Source organism: Amphiprion ocellaris, chromosome 24 (assembly GCF_022539595.1).
Source record: "Amphiprion ocellaris isolate individual 3 ecotype Okinawa chromosome 24, ASM2253959v1, whole genome shotgun sequence".
In the NCBI taxonomy this organism is placed as follows: domain Eukaryota; kingdom Metazoa; phylum Chordata; class Actinopteri; family Pomacentridae; genus Amphiprion; species Amphiprion ocellaris.
Genome location: NC_072789.1, coordinates 1,929,341 through 1,951,727, shown reverse-complemented (window position 1 = coordinate 1,951,727; position 22,387 = coordinate 1,929,341). Strand labels below are relative to the sequence as shown.

The following is a 22,387-nucleotide window of genomic DNA, read 5'->3' as shown; positions in this document are numbered from 1 at the left end:
CTGCAAGTCAAAATTAACCCGTTTAAAGTTTGAAAATGTGGGAAAAAAAATAGATTTTCACAGTGAAACTTCTCATGTCCACATTTTCAACATTTGTGGGAAATCTGTGAACATTTTTTGGTGGAAAAAAAATGTTAAAAATGTTTCTTAAGAACATTCACAAAAAAAATCAACCAAAATCCAGTGAATTTCGGTGGATTCTGGTTGATTTTTCTGTGAATGTTCTTAAAGAAAATATTAGAAGCTTTACTGATATATATGGAATCATTTTAGATATTTTCAGGATTTTTTTGGAAGATTTTTACTCATTTTTTGAAAATATTTACAAGAATTTTCTTGCCAAATTTGGGGGATTTTTTTTAAAAAATAAAACTTTTAAGGAATTATTGGAATTTTCTTCCTGAAGGTTTTGCAAATTTTCAGAAATTTGGGGAATTTTTTTGCTGATTTTTTAAATTTTTTTCAGACAAGGAAACTATATGTTTTGGTGTCCATAAATGAAGACAGCAGGAGGGTTAATGCATCTCAAATTAGGAGGTTACATGAAAGCGAAAATCTATTTTTGAGTGAAAAACTGCAAACTTTTTCAGCATGTCTGGCTGGTTTTAAGACACCTAAGCTTGACAATCCTGGTAAAATAGAGCTTCAAATAAGTTTTCCCAGCTAATTTTAAGATCTCAATATTCTATATATCATATCTTATTTCAAGAAATCTTACCAAGACATTTTTCACTTGTTCTATTGGCAGATTTTTTCACTTATTTCAAGGTAAAAGGTCCTTGAAATAAGTTTTATTTCTTGTTTTGAGAGGAGCATTTTTTTCAAGTTTGAAGTTTCTGCTGTAGTTCCTTTAATATTAAATACAAGTTGGTCTTACTGGGGGTTCAGACATGTAGTGTTGGGTTCCTTCATTCCTTCAGTCAAGACTTTATTGGTAAAGAATGCGATTTTTCACTGAGAAGCTGTAAATCAGTGTCGTGGTGTGCAGTGGGAGGGCATACGAGAGTCGTGTAGAAGGCGTGGAGATGTTAGTCGGCGCATACCGGCACTTCCCCCCCTCTCCCTTTGCCCTTTCAAGCAAGTTGGGACAACGTTTAAAGCCAGACATTAGTCTGCCATTCAGGTGATATAGGATGACAGCCAGACTATCAACATGAACATTCTTCCAAAATAATTAAGGAGGGAACGCTCGCTGGGGAGTGTGGGCTCATAGCAGAATTGGCAGGTAGAAGAGGGGAGAGGGGCAAAAACGTACGAACAGACAAATAAGCTGACAAGGTAATAACAGATGAGCTACCTGAGAGCCGCTCCAAATGTTCCAGTGGTGATGGATCATAATTCAGAAATCAAACATCACACGGTTTTGGATGGTGCCAATGGGAAACGACAACAACCACCTCTGGATTTGGATAGTGCACAAAGGCAGCGTTACTATTTTTACATTTTTTAAACCAATTTAATAACAGTGCTTGCCTCCCTGAATGTCCACTACCGTTCAAAAGTTTGGGGTCACCCAGACAATTCCATGTTTTCCACAAAAACTCCCACGTTTCTCCATGTGCTAACATAATTGCACAAAGGTTTTCTAATCATCAATGAGCCTTTCAGCACCATTAGCTAACACAATGTAGCATTAGAACACAGGAGTGATGGTTGCTGGAAATGTTCCTCTGTACCTCTATGGAGATATTCCATTAAACATTTGCTGCTAGAATAGTCATTTACCACATTAACAATGTCTACACTGGATTTATCATTCATTTAATGTGATCTTCATTGGAAAAAAACGACTTTTATTTCAAAAATAAGGACATTCCCAAGTGACCCCACATGTTTGAACGATAGTGTAGATTTTCCAACAGCACATCACTATTTTGCTCCACCCAAGAAAATCCAAACAAGTCAGAGCATTTTTCCCCTTATAGCAGAATGATGCTGAGCTATTCTATGCTGTATATGGTCTGGATATGCATGACTGCACACACTAACATGCATTAATATGCAAGCTGACAAGACGTAGATCAGAGACGCTCAGATCACAACACTCAAAGCTTTCTGCATATTTAATTTCAGACTATTTAAAAGCACCTATATTGAGTCATTTTATGCAAAGATCCATCAAGAGTAACTTAACAGATGCATGTCAAAGGAAGAAACAATGATCTACAATCTAATATTTGTCCTCAGCCTGATTATCAGCAGGTAAAACGTTCATTAGGATTTAAATCTTGTCCAGCCCATACAGTTGTCTTTGATTTGATGGTTCTAGTGTGTTTGGGGTTACTGTATTGTTGCAGGATGACGGTACGGCCACCATAAGGACACAGCCACACTAAATATGTGTGTTTACATTTCAACCTACAGCCATCATCTGTTCCATCATCAATCCAGATAAGTGAGCCAGATCCAGAAGCAGCCATACATGCAACGGTTTAGATCAGGAACACTTCCTACTACCTACATTTCTTGCGCTGTTTTTCCTCAGTGATGTGTTTTGTTTTCTGCTCTTACATGCACGTCGGTTCTTTGGTCTTTCTGCTGGTGTTTGCCTTCTAGCAACACCTGTCAGTCAGTGGTTAACTTACGGCTGCACACCTGAAACCGGGAGTCAACAGCCTTTTCTGAGAAACAGTAGAGTGAATGTGCACGACGAAGACTATTTAACGAAAGGGGACAATCATTTATTTTACACTCAGATCTAAACACCTTGAAAATTTGGCATAAACATGAAAAATCCATGCTATTGTTAACTTTATTAAGACAAATGTGGCGTGTTGCAACGACTGAGTGGTGTTCAAACTTCTTGAAGTGTGACTGGAGGCGTGTTGACCTCGGCTGGAGCAGCTAATCACTGATGACAACTATTTGAACTGAAAAGATTGACGACAAACTAATTAGGTACTTGTGAAGTACCTGTGCAAGAACAAATGGCCCCTATAACCAGGCCATAGACTGTATATTTAAGATGGACACTGTGACGTTACCAACTGGTTGGAGGACGACTGCTTTCAAGCCTTCAGTTTGGGTTTTTGAAGCTGGATGTGACGATGGAGGTGACTGAGGACTTGAGGACACTACACATGGCAACAAGGTAGCACAAAAACCCTAGAACATATCTTGCTTTATGATCCATCCATCCATTATCTAAACACCGCTTTATCCTCATTAGGGGCATAGGGGACTGGAGTCTATCCCAGCTGACTTAGGGTGAAGACAGGAGTCTATCACAGGGCGAAATATAGAGACAAACAATCACATCAGCATGTTTTTGGACTGTGGGAGGAAGCTGGAGAACCTGGAGAAAACCCAGGGATAACATGCAAACCCCATGCAGAAGGCTCCCAGGGAGACCAGGATGCAAACCAGGGACCATCTAGCTGTAAGGCGAAACTACGAACCACCAATCCACTGCTCAGTCCTGCTTTACGATCTATTGTTCTCTCAATAGGGCCATAATTTACTAAATGAACACCATGCTGTTTTAAAAGAGACCTGAGTCCAATGATGGAGACCATAAACTAAGACAATAGGTCTTCGACTTACGTTCCTACAGATTGATATAAGTCAGAACATCGGCGAAAATGTAAACAAATCCGCTACATTCATCATGATATTGATCAGTTCTTCATAAAAGTCATGAGTTCATTTTGCAAGTTTAACTAGTTGGACAGCTGCAGCTTTTACCATCACCATGTTCTTTGACATTAGAAGAGTCTGACTTAGACCTGGGAGCCATGATGAAGGGCAAAAAGTTAGTGAATGTAGCACAATCTAAGATGTTGTACAAGCAGAGAATGTAAACAAAGCCGTTTTTGTAGCGCCGTGTGACGATGTATTCGTCCACTCCCTTCGCCAACTAGTTCCGCGTAACCAGTTCTGATGTAACGACAAAACGTCGTAAGTCGAGGACGTCGTAAACCTCCTGTATTTAGTAAGGTAAAAGATCAAGTAAAAAGTAGTTATTTTCACATATATATAGCTATGTAATCTGGCTTCTTTTGCAACCAGAGTAGTCGCCCCCTGCTGGCTGTTAAAGAGAATGCAGGTTTAAGGCTCTCCTGCATTTGCTTCACTTTTCAGACCCAGAGGTTTTTATGTTCAGTCTGTGGTCAAGACCAGACAGACATCCATCCATCCATCCATTATCTATACACCGCTTAATCCTCACTAGGGTCATGGGGGGACTGGAGTCTATCCCAGCTGACTCAGGTGAAGGCAGGGGACACCCTAGACAGGTCACCAGTCTGTCACAGGGCTACATACAGAGACAAACAATCACTCTCACATTCACACCTACGGGCAATTTAGAATGATCAATTAACCTCAGCATATTTTTGGACTGTGGGAGGAAGCCGGAGTACCCGGAGAAAACCCACGCATGCACAGGGAGAACATGCAAACTCCATGCAGAAAGATCCCGGGAAAGCCGGGACGCGAACCAGGGATCTTCTCGCTGCAAGGCGAAAGTGCTAACCACTACACCACTGTGCAGCCCCACCAGACAGACAAGTTCTGTGAAATATGTGGTATTAAGGGACTACTTCGTGTTCAGCCCAAATGAAAGGACACACTCTTTTAACGTCAAATAGTCCAGACACAAGAAAGGCATAGCACCATTTAGTCCAGGACTTTGGTGAACTTTTGGACAAGTTTTAACATCTTTCACGGTAGCGGAAAGCAAAAAAACACCTCCCAGATTTTCAACATTAGTTTAACACGTGCAACAATGACTTCAAGACTGAGGAGAACTTACTTTTCTACCCATCACACCCTCAGGTCCGATATCACCAGGTGGTCCAGGCAAACCCTAAAGTATAAGAAGTATGTGAGTGTTAGACTTCAGGTGATACAAGGAAGTAGACAACTTTAACAGTAGGATATCCAATCAGATTGGGCCAAAACTGCATGCATGGGGCTACAGTTAGTGTTAACTGGGTGTCTTAAGAGGGTTTTTTTTGTCTTTGGCTGCCAGTGACAGTCAGTCAATAGAGAAAGTTTTAAAAATCACTACAAATGAGTCATAAATCTGCTGTCTTTATAACTCGAACGTGCACATGTGGTGCTAAAATAGGCAGAAAGAAAAGCAGCTTTAACCTGAAGTCCACGGTTTCCTCTGGGGCCAATGGTGCCTTCAAGACCCTGGAGAAAAATAGGAGTTCCTTAAGCTTTAAAATCCAAGATGATCAGAAGAAATACTTTCATCTTAAAGTTCTTCTCTTAGATCAGGAGTGTCAAACATGAGGCCTGCGGTCCTCCAGAGGGTCCAATCCGGCCCTCAAAGTGTAAAAATTCCAAAGAAGACATCAACTGCAGATGGTAAATTAGTAAAACTATAAATTTAAAATCATTTCTAGATCATGACAAGTTGTTTTGATTAGAAAGTAAAATACTAGATTGCTTATTGTTCTTTTGTCATTTTGTGTCTCATTTTTGCAATATTTTCTCTTGTTTTTGTTTTTTTGTCCTTTTTTTGTCTGATTTTTGTTGTCGTTTCTTATTTTTGTCATTTTGTTTTGCTTTATTCTTGTTTTGTGTCTTGTTTATCCATTTTTTGTCGCTTTGTAATTTTTTGTGTAATTTTTAAAATTATATATTTAAAATAATTTCTAGACCATAAGTTTTTTTTTTATCACAAAGCTCATTGTTTTGTTATTTTATGTCTGATCTTTGCAACATTTTGTCTTGTTGTTTTTTGTCTGACTTTTGTTGTTTGGTTCATGTTTTTGTTGTTTTGTGTTTCCTTTTTGTCTCACTCGTGCTTTTCGTTTTGTTTTTGCTTTATTCCTTGTTTTGTGTATTGTTTGTGTGGTTTTGTGTGTTTTTTGTCTCGCTTGTGTTGTTTGTCTACTTTTTTGTCATTTTGTTTTTCGCTTTTGTAATTTTTTGTCTCATTTTGTCATTTGTATATTTTTTTGTTGCTTTGTAACTTTTTGTCTAATTTTTTTGTCTCTGACTGTTTTGTTTCGGGTCGTTTGTCTCATTTTTTGGTCATTTTGTGTCTCGTTTTTGTAATATTTTGTCTTGTTTTTGCTGTTTCTTGTCTTTTTTAGTCTGAGTTTTGTCGTCTTGATTATAAACTAAAATACTGCATCGTTCAGTTCCAGATATCTGTGACTAAATGTTGTGTTCCTTTGTAGACACTCTGTGATCTGGAAGTTGTAATGTGTAAACGATAAACTGAAGCTGAATGTTGCTGAAATTTAATTTATTTTTCCTAAAGAATTTCAGGTTGTTCATAATGTTTTCTAAAAAGATAATTCTTGAAATGTGAACATTTTCAGAATGTACTTTCAGATCAAATTGGGCTGAATGTGGAACCTGAACTAAGATGAGTTTGACACCGCTGATTTACATAAAAATATAGTGTGATTTTTTTTTTTTTTTTTTTTTTAAAAAGGTGAAAAGAACATGGAGAAAAATTTCAACATACGATTCCATTGAAATGAAATCACATAATTTTATAAAGGTCAGTAGTTTATAGTAAATGGACGAGTCATTTCCAGCAATAAAAGGGAAAAAATAAAGAAAATTAAAGATTAAAAGGGCAACATACTCTGTCTCCTTTAATTCCAGGTGTGCCACACTCGCCTCTCTCTCCCTGAAAAGGAACAAAAAACTGTTTAGTGATGGCATTAGCATGGTGTTGTTTTGCATAATTTCAGACTTCAAATCAAAAAGCAGTTTAATATACCAGCCTGGAGCTGGTTTGCAACATCTACTGCCACTGGATTTGCGTAATTAAATCACTTTTGGGTTGAATTCCTTCAAAAAAACACAACTAAGTAGTGACTGATCCTTGTAAACAAGCTTGACGTGAAGAAAGGAGAAGAAAACGGCTTCAGGTCTGTAACGTCTCAGCATTTTATCACGTCTGGAAAGCATAACTCTCAAGCTTCTCTCGCTGCTGTAGATTCTCCACCAGCGTGGGAACCCGTTACTGTGAGAAACCATAGGAACGTAGAGACCACAGAAGAATCCATGCGGTACCTTCTCTCCTTTGTATCCCGGCTTTCCCTGCGAGTACAGAACAATTTAGTTAAGTCAGAAAGAGACAAGAAAAGAGCATAAGTGTTGTCACACAGACCACAGAAAAGGAATTCTTTTTTATGCTGACGACAAAGAAAACAAAAGCAATCTAATGTGCTCGTCAGTCTTATTCTTCTACCATTGTGCAACTCCTCCAGGACATATTCTTACATTTTTTCCAGACTGTAGTGCCATTTTCTGGAGTATTTTTATATCAATATAACCCTCATATCCCAATTTTTAACCCTCCTGTTGTCCTCATTTACAGGCACCAAAAAATATTGTTTCCTTGTCTGAAAAAAGCCAGAAATTCTGCAAAAAAATTCCCCAAATTTCTGAAAATTTGCAAAACCTTCAGGAAGAAAATTCCTATAATTCCTTAAAAATTTTATTTTAAAAAATCCCACAAATTTGGCAGGAAAATTCCTGCAAATATTTTTTAAAAATTTGTAAAAATCTTCCAAAAAAATCCGAAAAATATCTAAAGTGATTCCATATATATCAGTAAAACTTCTAATATTTTCTTTAAGAACATTCACAAAAAAAATCAACCAAATTCGCTGGATCTTGCCAAATTTGGGGGATTTAAAAAAAAAAAAAAAAAAATTTAAGTGAAACTTTTAAGGAATTATTGGAATTTTCTTCCTGAAGGTTTTGCAAATTTTCAGAAATTTGGGGATTTTTTTTGCAGAATTTTTGGATTTTTTCCAGACAAGGAAACCATATTTTTTGGTGCCCATAAATGAAGACAACAGGAGGGTTAAACGTGCAATAAACCTAAAAAAAAAAAAAGACAATCGTTTTTGGTTTTTTTCACATATATTTCAAAATACAAAAATTGCACAACATCCCGTGGTCCCGTTTATAGAGATTTTTCTTATGTGTGTTTATTGTGTAGTTTTACAAACCCGTTACTGCAACTAAAAAGTGCTCTGAGACCTGGCGAATGTGTGAAACGTTGGTCTCACTCCCCAGATTTTAAAAGCAAATAGAATGATGGATCTATATGATCTGGTTTCAAATCTACCACCAATCAGAAACATGCAATCGTAGCCCTGCTTAGCTCACCTCTGATCCTTCCCGTCCTGGAAGTCCACTCAGACCGCCCTCTCCCTGCACAGAACAGGATTCTGGTTTAATAGGAAAGGTAACCAGCATGGTTTGCACATGTATCAACAAAAAACTGGAGATTTCTGAGCATTCAGCACCTTCTGTCCTTTAGGACCAGGGCTTCCATCCTCCCCAGGACGACCTTTCTTCCCCTGCAGAGACATTTACATTACAAACATTTGGTGGAGAACAACGGAACTAACTAACAGAGAAATAAACGACAAATTGGTACAAAATATTCAGTAAAGCATTGTCATTTTGGACAACTTTCTTGTCATTTTCAACAAGTTTTATATCAGTTTGGATCACTTCTCGTCATTTTTGTGTCTTTGGGATAATTTTTGAGTCATTTAGAACAAATTTTATGTCATTTTGGACTAATTTTCTGTAATTATGGATCATTTTCGAGTCATTTTGGACAATTTAAGTCATTTTGGACAATTTTCTTGTCATTTTCAACAAGTTTTATATTAGCTTGTTTCTTTTCTCGTCATTTTCGATCATTTTTGTGTCTTTGGGATAATTTTCAAGTCATTTAGGACAAATTTCATGTCATTCTGGACTAATTTTCTGTAATTATGGATCATTTTCAAGTCATTCTGAACAATTTCCAAATCATTTTGGACAATTTGAGTCATTTAGGACAAATTTCATGTCATTCTGGACTAATTTTCTTTAACTATGGAGCATTTTCAAATCATTTTGGACCATTTTCTTGTCATTTTCAACAAGTTTTAATATTAGCTTGGATGTTTTCTCATCATTTCCGATCATTTTTATGTCTTTGGGATAAAGTTCAAGTCATTTAGGACAAATTTCATGTCATTCTGGACTAATTTTCCATAATTATGGATCATTTTTGAGTCAACTTGGACAATTTTCAAGCCATTTTGAACAATTTTCAAGCCATTTTTGACAATCTTTGAGTCATTTTTGACAATCTTTGAGTCATTTTTGACAATCTTTGAGTCATTTTGGACAGGTTAAATCTATATTGATCCGTCTGCTCCTCTGGGAGATGCTTTAATGTGTTCAGTAGCTGTGAACATCAGAGTAGCTGCTGATCCACACTATATTTTCATGTAATTACAGTCAATAATAGCCTCCCTTCTTCTTTGTAGCTGTTTAAGTTTCTTCCATATGCCATAAAGAGCTCTTTTAGAACATGTTTCTAGTCCATCGTGGATAAAGGCCGCTGGGTTTAGGAGCAGATGAGTCAGAGGGACTGGACTCGTCTGGCTTCTCTCTGCTTTCAGGCGTTGTGTGTTGTGGACTTTTCTTATCTTTTCAGCATCTCTGTACGTCTCTGTCCCTGATGTGAAACAGCTTTTGTTAAGAGCATTACATTTAAAGGGGTAATTACTCCGTTCTCATCCTGTGAAAATACATCAAAGCCAAACCGCAGCGTCTAATTGCGGCTGACCTTCTCCATGTAATGAAAGATGTGATCGTAGCACGACACGCCAAGAAAGTCCTGCAGGTAACGTATCCCAGCCGGTGTCCTCAGACAATCCCTGCCGGTCGGATTCTTTCAGAAGATGTGAACCTGCTGTTTCACGTGCAGGTCGATTTTTCAGCCTGTTCTCAGTAAACTATAGGAGGAATGTGCAGCATTCGCTTTCCTCCCAGAGATCCTCCAAACTGCATGATATACTGAAGCCCGACCAAACCCTGCAATTAAGCAGCCTGTCGGCATTAACGGGGCTCTGGTCGGCTATACTGGGCTTTATAGCGTTTCAAAATAAGCCATTTTGTGAGTAATTGTCTTTGTGTAACATGAGAAGAATACACGTGGTTTAAAAAAATAAAAATGTGGGTTTTTACTGTATGGAACAGTATGGAAGACCAAAGAGAAGGAAGTTCTATAACAGTTTTTACATGAAAATTCTTATAAAAGATTTCTTAACCCTTAGATGCAAAAGTGGGTGAAAAACAAGTCATTTTGAACAATTTTCTTGTCATTTTCAACTAGATTTAATGTCAGCTTGGATCTTTCTCGTCATTTTGGATCATTTTTGTGTCTTTGGGATAATTTTCAAGTCATATAGGACAAATTTCATGTCATTCTGGACTAATTTTCTTTAACTATGGAGCATTTTCAAATCATTTTGGACAATTTTTAGTCATTTTCAACATGTTTTATGTCAGCTTGGATCTTTTTTTCATCATTTTGGATCACTTTTGTGTGTTTGGGATAATTTTCAAGTCATTTAGAAGAAATTTCATGTCATTGTGGACTAAATTTCTGAAGTTATGGATCATTTTCAAGTCATTTTGGACAAGTTTTTAGTCATTTTGGACAATTTTCTTGTCATTTTCAACAAGTGTTAATATCAGCTTGGATCTGTTTTTGTCATTTTCGTCTCATTTATGTGCCTGTATAAAAGCTAAACTGTTTCTTTATATCATCAGTCACTTGTTAGACTGTGTTCTGTTCATGTGATTCCATGCACAGGTAAAACATTCCCTTTCACCTGAGAGATGACTGAGTGTTCCTTTTGAGCAAACAGCTTTCCAGTGAAGAACTTCCTTCACATTTCTTGGTCATCTCAAGAGCACTCAGTCGTTTCTCAAGTCAAAGCGAATGTTTTACAGACGGAAAGTAGCAACAGCTGGAGGAAAAGAGCTGAAAATGTCCACAAAATGGACGTTCCTCTACTGCTGTTCTGTATAATAGTCTTCTTCTGCAATTATCAAAATGTTAAAAATCAGTTATAAAGTGAAAAATGAACATGTTTCAAACATGAAATCATTCTTGTGTGGATAAAAATCTAATATAAACAACAATACAAATGATTATTCTTCATTAAAATGACAAAAATGGCATAAAAGCACATTGATTGTGTCATTTTTGACCCACTTATGGAAGAGACTAGGGTCCAATCACTCGGGTTAACCAAACAAATAATTATTCATGTATTTATGTTAGACAATCGATCCATGTAGCTGTGTATTTATTGTGTATAACTAATAGTGGACAGTAATACTTACTGCAGGGCCACTGGGTCCCCTCTCACCCTTCTCACATGCACACTTGCTCTGGGCCAGAGGACACTTCAATGACAGGAAAACGAGTGAGATGGGCCACAAAGACACACAAAAAGCAAAATATGTGTAGGAATAGCAGTCATCTGAAGACTCACCCCTTCATCCGCCAGGGCCGTCTGTGGAGCAAGAAACACGAGAACGTCAGTATGTGGATAGATTTACTCCATACATCTGATTTAGCTCTAAATCTGAGGCGAGCAAATATCCTGGTTTTGATAGAAATTGAAGACCTGGAGTTCAAACCCCCAAATTAAACTCCTGCACTGCTGCTCCAAGTTCAGCGTGTCGAGGCCTTCAGCCTCCTCAACCTGCTCCTGCCAGTAGATTCACATCCTCCTCTAATAAAAGACAAATATAGCGTCCCAATTTTCACCCGTTTCTCTTCAAAGCTGACCACATTCTCTATAGCAGGAGTGTCAAACTCATCTTAGTTCAGGTCCACATTCAGCTCAGTGTGATCTCCAGTGGGCCAGATCAGTAAAATCTCAGCATAATAACTTGTAAATAACTGCAATTTCTAGATTTTTTCTCTTGTTTTAGTGCAAAAAAAAGTACATTCTGAAAATGTTCACATTTAAGGAATTATCTTTCCACAAAACATTATGAACAACCTGAAATTTCTTAAGAAAATTAAGTTCAGTTTCAACAATATTGTGCCTCAGTTTGTCAATCACATAAAATACACTACAAAAATGACAGACAAAATGAGAAAAACGAGACACAAAACGACAAAAAATGAGACAAAAAACAACAGAAAATGATAAATGACACTAAACAAAACAACAAAAAGACAAAGAAATGGACAAATGACACAAATGAGATCAAAAATCACAAAAATGAAAAATAAAACGACAAAAAAGTAGACAAACCAAGCGAGACAAAAAACACAAAACACAAACGATACACAAAACAACGAATAAAGCGAAATACGAAATGACAAAAAAGTAGACAAAAAACACAAGCAAGACAAAAGGAAACACAAAACGACAAAAATGAGAAACAAAATGACAAAAAATGAGACAAACGAAACAAAACAAAAAAAGAGACAAAAAATTAGACAAAAAAGTTACAAAGCAACAAAAAATGGATGCAAACAAGACAAAAATGACAAAATAAGGAACAAAATGACAAAAAATACACAATAAAACACAAGTGAGACAAAAAGGAAACACAATACGACAAAAACGAAAAACAAAATGACAAAAACATGAGAAACAACAAAAATCAGACAAAAAAGACAAAAAATAACAAAAACAAGACAAAATATTACAAAAATGAGACACAAAATAACAAAAACGAGAAACAAAATGTCAAAAATGAGACAAACGACATCAAACAAAACAAAAAAAAGACAAAAAAATTGACCAAAAAGTTAAAGCGAGAACAAATGGACACGTGAGAAAAAAATTACAAAAAAGGAACAAAACAAAAAAAAAACAAAAAAAAAATACAAGCAAGACAAACAAGAAACACAAAACGACAAAAACATGAGACAAACAACGAAAAAACAAGACAAAATATCACAAAAATGAGACACAAAACAAAAGAACAATGAACAATCTAGTATTTTACTTTACGATCCAAACAACTTGTCATGGTCTAGAAATTACTTAAAATTTATAGTTTTACTAATTTACAATCTGCAGTTAATGTCTTCTCTGTAATTTTTACACTTTGAGGGCCGGATTGGACCCTCTGGAGGGCCGCTTTTGGCTCGCAGGCCTCATGTTGGACACCCCTGATCTACACAATGGAGTATCATCAAAACTCTACTGAGACGAAACACAATCCACATTAACATGATGAGTAAAACAGCCCAGCTAAGCATGCAGAGGATGTTTGTGGTGTCTGAAGACAGTCTGTCCATTCTTAGAGTGTCGCAGCTGAGACTGAAGATAAAAGAACATTCTCAGCCGGGACAGAGGCACATGCTTATGACATACAGATGCTGTCTGTAGAGCAATGAGATGAAAGTCTGGCTGGAGCTGCTGTTTCTGGGCTCTTTGCATGCCAGCAGAATGCAGTCTGTCGAGTTCAATGCTCTGAGAGGAAAGTTTTCTGTACACTGCAAAAACTCTAAATCTTACCAAGTCTATTTGTCTCATTTCTAGTCAAAATGTCTCATCCCACTTGATTTAAGATAAATTCACTGAACAAGAGACATTTCAGCAGATGGAGGGACTGTTTTAAGACAATGCATCTGACACATATTGTTAAGTCAAACAATCTTGAAATTATCTTGTTCTGAGTTGAATTTTACAAGAAAACTCAAAATAAGTTTAACCCTCGTGTCGTCCTGCAGGTCAAATTGACCCGTTTAAAGTTTGAAAATGTGGAAAAATAATCTATTTTCACAGTGAAACTTCTGATGTCCACATTTTCAACATTTTTGGAAAATCTCTGAACATTTTTTGGTGGAAAAAGAAATGTTAAAAATGTTTAAGAACATTCACATAAAAATCAACCAAAATCCAGTGAAATTTGCTGGATTTTGGTTGATTTTTATGTGAATGTTCTTAAAGAAAATAGTAATACTAAAGTCTTACTGAATATATGGAATCACTTTAGATATTTTTAGGACTTTTTGAAGATTTTTACTCATTTATTGAAAATATTTACAAGAATTTTCTTGCCAAATTTGGGGGACTTTTTTAAAATGCAACTTTTCAGGGCAATTTTTAAGGAATTATTGGAATTTTCTTCCTGAGGGTTTTGTGAATTTTCAGAAATTTGGGGAATTTTTTTGCTGATTTTTTGGATTTTTTTTCAGACAAGGAAACAATATTTTTTGGTGCCTGTAAATGAAGACAGCAGGAGGGTAAATACATCTCAAATTAGGAGGTTACATGAAAGCAAAAATCTATTTTTGAGTGAAAAACTGCTTCTTTTTTTTTTTTTTTTTTTTTTAGCATATCTGGCTTATTTTAAGACACCTAAGCTTGATAATCCTGGTAAAATAGAGCTTAAAATAAGTTTTCCCAGCTAATTTAAGGATCTCAATATTCTAAATATCACATCTTATTTCAAGAAATCTGACCAAGACATTTTTCACTTGTTCTATTGGCAGATTTTTTCACTTATTTCAAGGTAAAAGTTCCTTGAAATCAGTTTTTTTTCTTGTTTTGAGAGGAGCATTTTTCCCAGTGTACAGTTTTCCCTTCATCATATTTAGATGCATAACACCTGTGTCAACAGCAGAGCCTCAGTTTGAAGTGGTGTTTGCTGAATGGTATAGCGTGCATGCATGTTCTCGCCGGGTTTCTGCTCTTACTGCAACCCATTTTCCCACAGAGGTTCTAACGCAGAGCACATGTTGCTGCCAGCTGGATGTTACTGTACAGCACATGTTTCACTTGTCCAAGTGGAAATTCATGGCTGGCTTATGGAAGTTACACGTCTCATTCAGGTCAACATAAACAACTGGATATGAAGTTTGTCTTCGTGAACCTCCAACACATGTAGAATCTCACCCCAGTGAGCCCAAACTGTTGAACGCCAGTGTACATGAGTTACAGTTGCTCTAAATGAGTTAAAGTTGTTCTAAATGAGTGAAAGTTGCTCTAAATGAGTGAAAGTTGCTCTATATTCGTTAAAGTTGCTCTAAATGAGTTAAAGTTGCTCTAAATGAGTTAAAGCTGCTCTATATTAAGTAAAGTTGCTCTAAAATGTCGAGCAGCAGGTAGCAGGTTTACATCAGGGCATCAACGACAGCATAAAGGAAGTGTTCATGGAGCTGCTAATATCCGATTTATCTGGAATACGTCGGTCTGTATAATCACTTTTTGGAGCCTCTACCTGCCATGAATTTCTGCCCTCTGGTAACAAGCAGTTATGAAACATACATGCAATTCCTCGAGTGATGCAAGCGCCAGAGAAACGTAGCTCCTGGTTGGATCTGAGTGAGAAATGCAAGTCTAAGCATGAACAGAAAAAACATTAAATTCTGTCAAGTCTCTTTAAGGAAAACGTGTTTGGAAAGCTGCATTTGAGAGGTTTGTAAAGCAGATGTTTTCTGTAAATGACAAAGATGACTCAACTGTCAGTTACAGCTGCAACGATTAATCGAACAACTAATAAATTAATCTTCACAAGGAATTTTGTCACAAGTGACCACATGGAAAAAGAAGGAAATGTAGAGAGGAGAGGAGTTGGGAACTCAGCAAACGTATAGAACTAAAGAGTGCTGAGATTCATTAGACAAAAAAGTTACATGGCGACAAGAATGAGTAGAAAAATCGCACAAATGCCACAGACAAGACAAAAAAATGACAAAAGTGAGAGAAAAACCGACAAAACAACAGACAAACAACACAAGCGAGACAAAAAGGAAACACAAAATGACAAAAACATGAAACAAACAACAAAAGACAGACAAAAAAAACGAAAACAAGACAAAACATTACAAGAATGAGATACAAAATGCTAAAAAATGAAACAAACGACACGAAACAAAATAAAAAATGAGACAAAAAATGAGACAAAACTTATAAAGCGACAAAAAATGGACAAACGACAAAAACAAGACAAAAATTACACAAATGACACAAAGAGACAAAAAATGACAAAAGCAAGAGAAGAAAATGACAAAAAATAGAAAATACCACAAGTGAGACCAAAAAGACACAAAATGAGACAAAAAGAAAGAATCAAGCAAAACACAACATGACAAAAATAGGACAGAAAACACAAACAAGACAAAAAGGAAACACAAAATGATAAAAATATGAAAACAAACAACAAATCAGATAAAAAAGACAAAAAAGACAAAATCAAGACAAATATTACAAAAATCACATGCAAAACGACAAAAAAGGAAACAAACGACATGAAACAAAAGAAAAAGAGATAAAAAATGAGACAAAAAGTTATAAAGCGACAAAAAAAATCGATGCAAAGGAGACAAAAAAAAGACAAAAAAGGAACAAAATGACAAAAACATGAAACAAATGACAAACGTCAGACAAAAAAATAACAAAAACAAGACAAAATATTTCAAAAATAAGACACAAATGACAAAAAAACAATCTAGTATTTTACTTTATGACCATGACAATTTCTAGACCATGACAAAACAACTTGTCAAGGTCTAGAAATTATTTTAAACTTATAATTTCACTAATTTACAATCTGCAGTTAATGTCTTCTCTGGAATTTTTACACTTTGAGGGCCGGATTGGACCCTCTGGAGGACCGCTTTTGACCCGCAGGCCTCACGTTTGACACCCCTGATCTACATTCCCTGCATGCAATCTGAAAATAAATAAAAAATCCATTTATTTGTACTCACAATCTCCTTGATGACTTTGTCCACGATGCCTCTGTCCTGCAGGTTGTGCAGGTAGCGGGAAGCCGGGGAGCTGGCGATCAGCCTTAGCTGGGCCACGTTAGCCGGCTCGTTGGCCTCAGGCGTGATCCCGATGGTGAAGAAACGGACGCCCTGGTTCTTGGCGTCGGCCACGGCTGAAAATATGTCCGGATTCCTGGGGTGGGAGATGCCATCGAAGAGCAGGACGGCCACCTTGATGCTGCTGGTGTCGGACTCCTCCAGGTAGATGCGGGTCAGGTTGGTGATGGCGTAGGTGGTGTAGGTGCCGTGGCCGATGTAGGTGATGGGGGCTATCCGGGCCTTGAAGTCCTCGGTGCCCCTCCACTGTTTGAAGGTCTGCTCGATGATCACGTGGCTGCTGTACTGGAGGAGGGCGGCTCTGGAGCTGAGGCCCCGGCCGGTCTGCAGCCTCAGGCCCTGCAGTCGGTCCATCACGTCCGAGGCGAAGCGCTTCTCCTGGGCATGGTTGTCCTTGGCGCTCTCCGAGCTGTCGATCAAGAAGGCCAACTCCAAACCACAGTCCTCATTCACGAGAGCTGAACAAGGAGTTAGCATTTATTAAACATGTTGGAGTAAATATTACAGGAACGTTTCTTGCTCAGAGTTACGCTTCTGTACCCCTATGGAGATATTCCATTAAACATTTCCAGCTAGAATAGTCATTTACCACATTAACAATGTCTAGACTGGATTTATCATTCATTTAATGTTACCTTCAATGAAAAAACTGCTTTTCTTTCAAAAATAAGGACATTTCTAAGTGACCCCACACTTTTGAATGGTAGTGTACATGAGTTAAAGTTGCTCTATATTAGCTAAAGTTGCTCTAAAGGAGTTAGAGTTGCTCTATATTAGCTAAAGTTGCTCTAAAAGAGTTAAAGTTGCTCCATATTAGTTAAAGTTGCTCTAAAGGAGTTAAAGTTGCTCCATATTAGTTATAGTTGCTCTAAAATGAATTAAAGTCACCCTGTATTAGTTAAAGTTGCTCTATATTAGCTAAAGTTGCTCTAAAGGAATTAAAGTTGCTTCATATTAGTTATAGTTGGTCTAAAATGAATTAAACTTGTCCTGTATTAGTTAAAGTTGCTCTATAATAGCTAAAATTGCTCTAAAATTAGTTGACCTACGCTATCATTCAAAAGTACCCCAAACTTTTGTTTTCAAGATTTAACAGTTAGTCTGTAAACAAGGTACTCTATTTATGTTATTCTGACCATTAAACCAATTATTTTGTATGTAAAACAATGGGAACTTAGTGTTAGCATAGCATTAATCACTCGGTCAGACACAGTTCAGACATCAAAATTCAAAAATAAGGACATTTTTAAGTGACCCCAAACTTTTGAACGGTTGTGTATATTGATATCTAAACATGAAGCTGTAGCTACAAGCTAGTGAGCTGTGTCCACCAGCTTTGAGCTAACGCCTTTTTAGCTTCCATGTTAGCTTAGAGTTAGAAATCAATACTACTTCATTAACCGTTAGTCTACAGTTAGCAGCTCACTAGCTTAGCATAAACACTTACCTTTGCTGTAAATATGATGGTAGAGCTAGCCTGACACAACGTGCACAATTGTCAGCCTTTGGTTATTGTTTGCATTAAACAAATTAATAAGCCAAGTGTCACAGCCAAAGCTTAAGGCTGTGGTAGTGCTTCCTCCTGTGGCCCTTCTCTCTCTCTCTCTCTCTCTCTCTCTCTCTCTCTCTCTCTCTCTCTCTCTCTCTCTCTCTCTCTCTCTCTCTCTCTCTCTCTCTCTCTCTCTCTCTCTCTCTCTCTCTCTCTCTCTCTCTCTCTCTCTCTCTCTCTCTCTCTCTCTCTCTCTCTCTCTCTCTCTCTCTCTCTTTCTACTGATACTGACTTATCAAGCACATGGCAAACACCGGGAGGGAGAGTTCTAGATGAAGTCAAACCGAAAGGACTGTTCTCAGCTCATCAGCTAAGTCTCTAAGTCCTAGTATCACCAGACTATTTGTATTGTTAATACGTCGAATTAAACAATCAGCGTTCCATATTTAACTTGATGTATTTTATGCTTTGCATAGGATAGCTTTAGTCAGGGGTTTCAGCTCATAAGTACTGGTAGTCTAGGCTGGGTTAGTTTTGTATTTTCAGTTGTTTCCCTACCTATAATAAAGTTCTTTGTCTAAGATTCTAGTTCCGGTTCCTGTATTGAGTATCTTGTTGTGAATAAAAGCATTTTTAAAACCTTCATGCTGGTGTTTCAACTCTGCTCCTGAGCCTTTTGAACCTGCTGTAACATCAAGCTCGCCATTTCCCCCAGTTTAGTTTTTATGGGTTGTTAACTAGCTGCTAGCTCAAGGTTTTTTTTGGGGGGGGGGGGTTTTGTTGTTTTTTTTTGTTTTGTTTTGTTTTTTTTTCTGGACAGACGAGTGGTATCGTCTACCTCTTAGCAAGAAAGATAATGCAGCAAAAGTGAAATAGTGGTGCCACAGCTAAGCTAGCCGTTTCCTGTTTACATCTAAGGTCGCTAAGCTAGCCAAACTAAGGTTAGCTAAGGCCAAGTGTCCCCATCAGTTTACAGTTTTTATGGGTTGCTAAGCTAACCAGCTGCTAGCTCAGCCTTTTTTTTTCTTTAAGTGCACAGAAGAGTGGTATTGTCTACCTCTTCGCAAGAAAGATAAAATAGCCAAAGTGAAATAGTAGTGCCAGAGCTAAGCTAGCTGTTTTTCTGTTTACAGCTAAGGTAGCTAAGCATAGCTAAGGCTGAGTGTCCCTCAGTTTACAGTTTTTATAGTTTGCCAAGATAACAACTGATAGCTTGAGCTTTGTTCTACTTCACAGAAGAGTAGTATTGTCTACCTATTATCAAGAAAAATAAAATAGGAATAGTGAAATTGTGGTGCCAGAGCTAAGCTAGCTGCTTTCCCATTTATAGCTAAAGTAGGCTAACTGTTACCTAGGTTTGCTTTATATTTAGTATACAGATATAAAAGTAGTATCTAACTCTCGGCTAGGAAACAAATGCAAGTAATAATCAAGATGCCAATCAAGTTTTAACTGGCTTCATAAACTATTGCAGTGAAGTAGTTTGTCTATAAAAATGTACAAGTGACATTTTATCATTACTAGATGGCTGTTTTGACTTTACAAGCCTCTAGCTTTACCGCATATAATGTATCTTTCCTGTATCGGCCGGTTGTCTAGGTGTTTTCATGCAAATATCATTTATTACTTTCATATCCAAAGACCCAGCTGATCACACCCAAATGGTTTTCCTGAGCAGGGGTGAATCTTTTTATCTGTGGAGCCTTCAGCAGAGGGGAAAGGTGATTTATTGATCATTTAGGCTCTATAGGCCAACGTTGTTGGCGGAAAAGTGTGATAAGTTCATGAATGTGGCATATCATTTTGAAGAGGAAATAAAAGGAGCTGGAGTCACCACACCAACCTTCAGCAGTGGAAGGAGGTCACAGATGTAATATGGGCCGAGGATAAATCACATTAATCTTCAAAGAAATGTGTCACGGAGAGAATGTGCCTGGGGAAACAGGATTCTGAGCGAATAAAACATTTGGGTAACAGAGCGCTGAACGGTCACACGGGAGATGTATGGCTGGGAGAAGCCTCAGAGATATGATCAATCCAAGTGGATTGCATCCTGCAGCAGTGTCCTTCTTGAGCAGGGCTGTCAAACATGTGGCCCGTGGGCCAAAAGCGGTCCTCCAGAGGGTCCAATCGGGCCCGACTTTGTAAAGTGTAAAAATTCCAGAGAAGATATTAACTGGAGATTATAATTAGTAAAACTATAAATTTAAAATAATTTGTAGACCATGACAAGTAAAATATTAGATTGATCATTTTTCTTTTGTCGTTTTATGTCTTGTTTTTGTTGTTTTTCTGTCTGACTTTTGTCTCATGTTTTTTTCATTTTGGATTTTGCTTTATTCATTGTTTTTTGTCTCGGTTTCGTCGTTCTGTGTATTTTGTCTCGCTTGTGTCGTTTGTTCATTTTTTTGTCACTTTGTGCCTCGTTTTTGCCATATTTTGTCTTGTTTTTGCAGTTTTTTTTGTCTGACTTGTCATTTGTCTCATGTTTGTGTCTTACTTGTGATTTTTGTCATTTTGTGTTTTGCTTTGTCATTTTATGTATCGTCTGTATCATTTTGTGTTTTTTGTCTCGCTTGTGTTATTTGTCCATTTTTTTGTTGTTTTGTCATTTTTGGTCTTGTTTGTGTCATTTGTCTAATTTTTTGCCTAGTTTTTGTCATTTGTCCATTTTTTGTCGCTTTGTAACTTTTTTGTCTCTTTTTGCTTTGTTTCGTGTCGTTTCTCATTGTTTGTCATTTTGTGTCTTGTTTTTTTCATATTTTGTCTTGTTTTGTTGGTTTTTGTCTTTTTTTGTCATTTTGATCATAAAGTAAAATCCTATATCATTCAGTTCCAGATGACTAAATGTTGTGTTCCTTTGTAGACACTCTGTGATCTGAAAGTTGTAATGTGGAAATGATAAACTGAGGCATAATATTGTCGAAACTGAACTTATATATCTTCAGAAATTTCAGGTTTTCCTAAGGTTTTGTGAAAAGATACTTTATTAAATGTGAACATTTTCAGAATATACTTTTTTCGCTGAAAAAAAGGCAAAATTAGGAGTTGTGGTCATTTATAGGTTATTATGCTGTGATTTTACTAGTCATTGGAGATCAAATTGGGCTGAATGTGGAACCTAAACTTAAATTCCACACCATTTTTTCTCAGTGAAAAAAAGACTCTTTCGTTTCCACAGAAAATTCATAACAGAAGAAACTTACATTTGCCATTTTGCGATATGGAATTGGGTGAGTAGAGTTTGTTCTTCTTCTTAGGGGCCACCACCTCCTCTTCGTAGTCTTCTTCATAGTCCTGAGCCCACAGACCCTGAAGCCCCGACAGCAGCAGCAGCCAGTGCAGAGAGGGCAGCATGACTTCCCTGAGGAGAGGAATCAAGAGAAGACAGAAAAAGTCTTCAGATTTTAATACCCTCCAAACCTGCACAGAACAAGCTTTAACAAGCTGTTAGAGACTGCGGCATCAAGCATGCATACCTCACAGTGTAGCTCCTTCACGTCTCCAACGGGCTCTGCTCTGAATGCTGGAGTTCTGGTGGCAGAGAAGAAATTCAGCCACACGATGCAAATGAGGCAAAAGAGCATTCAAGAGTTAGTTTGGTTCCATGTCCTGAGCATCACACCGAGGTTCCTGGGAGTCAAGCAGACACCATGAAGCCAGCAGCTGCAGTGAGTTCCTGAAAGTTTAGATTTTATTCTCTCTCTCTGGGGACTCCCACAAATTCAAATCATCCAAAGCTTGCAGTAAATGAAGGTAAGTCCTGCCCTTTTTTGAAACTCGCTCCCTCCCTCAGTGGGGGGAGTGTGGGTGGGGGAGCAGGCCCTCGTCATGCCTGAGCAATGAGTGCCCTTTCCATTCTTTTTTTTTTTTTTTTAGTTAGTGTCATTTCTACTTTGTTAGCAGTGCTATTTAAAGCAGGCGCAGGAAAGGAAAGCCCCTGGGAAGAATAGCAATTTGTCTTTTTCACCGAGGCAGTGGAGATCAAAAGCAGGGATTTATCAGTTTTTGTGGGTGTGTTGTGTTGCAGCGGGGCCACTGAGTACATCAAGGTAATGTCCTTGGCAGCACGTCTGGAGACCGGGCTGATAATGAGATGCAGAAAACATTTTTAATACATCTAGAGAAAAACAAAAGTAAAAGAAATAAATAACCCAAAGCGTGATTAAATGATCTTGAAAAAAGAGGCAGAAGTAAAACAAATGAAAAGTTGAATTTAACCACAGTCACTCTGTGGAAACACAACCTGCAGTTAACATGAAAATTATCTAATTTTTGTCATGTGACTGTTGGTCTCAGGTGAGTCACGA

The 22,387-nt window shown here is 37.4% G+C and overlaps 1 protein-coding gene across 2 annotated transcripts in view; it reads right to left on the bottom strand.

Moving 5' to 3' along the window:
- LOC111589072 (collagen alpha-1(XXVIII) chain-like) overlaps positions 1-21,790 on the bottom strand; it is a 52,012-nt gene extending 30,222 nt beyond the window's left edge. Inside the window, exons 1-11 of one of the 2 annotated variants that reach the window (XM_055008683.1) lie at positions 21,557-21,790; positions 21,284-21,441; positions 16,472-17,046; positions 11,280-11,300; positions 11,128-11,190; positions 8,235-8,288; positions 8,095-8,139; positions 6,988-7,014; positions 6,554-6,598; positions 5,095-5,139; positions 4,754-4,807 (exon numbers count right to left, since the gene is read on the bottom strand). In XM_055008683.1, coding sequence (XP_054864658.1) covers positions 4,754-4,807; positions 5,095-5,139; positions 6,554-6,598; positions 6,988-7,014; positions 8,095-8,139; positions 8,235-8,288; positions 11,128-11,190; positions 11,280-11,300; positions 16,472-17,046; positions 21,284-21,434 — 1,080 coding nt within the window. In that variant the 5' untranslated portion in view covers positions 21,435-21,441; positions 21,557-21,790. Of the gene's footprint in view, positions 1-4,753; positions 4,808-5,094; positions 5,140-6,553; positions 6,599-6,987; positions 7,015-8,094; positions 8,140-8,234; positions 8,289-11,127; positions 11,191-11,279; positions 11,301-16,471; positions 17,047-18,035; positions 18,169-21,283; positions 21,442-21,556 lie in introns of those variants that run through there. The other variant, XM_055008684.1, reaches the window with a different exon arrangement.
- Positions 21,791-22,387: the final 597 nt, after the last annotated feature.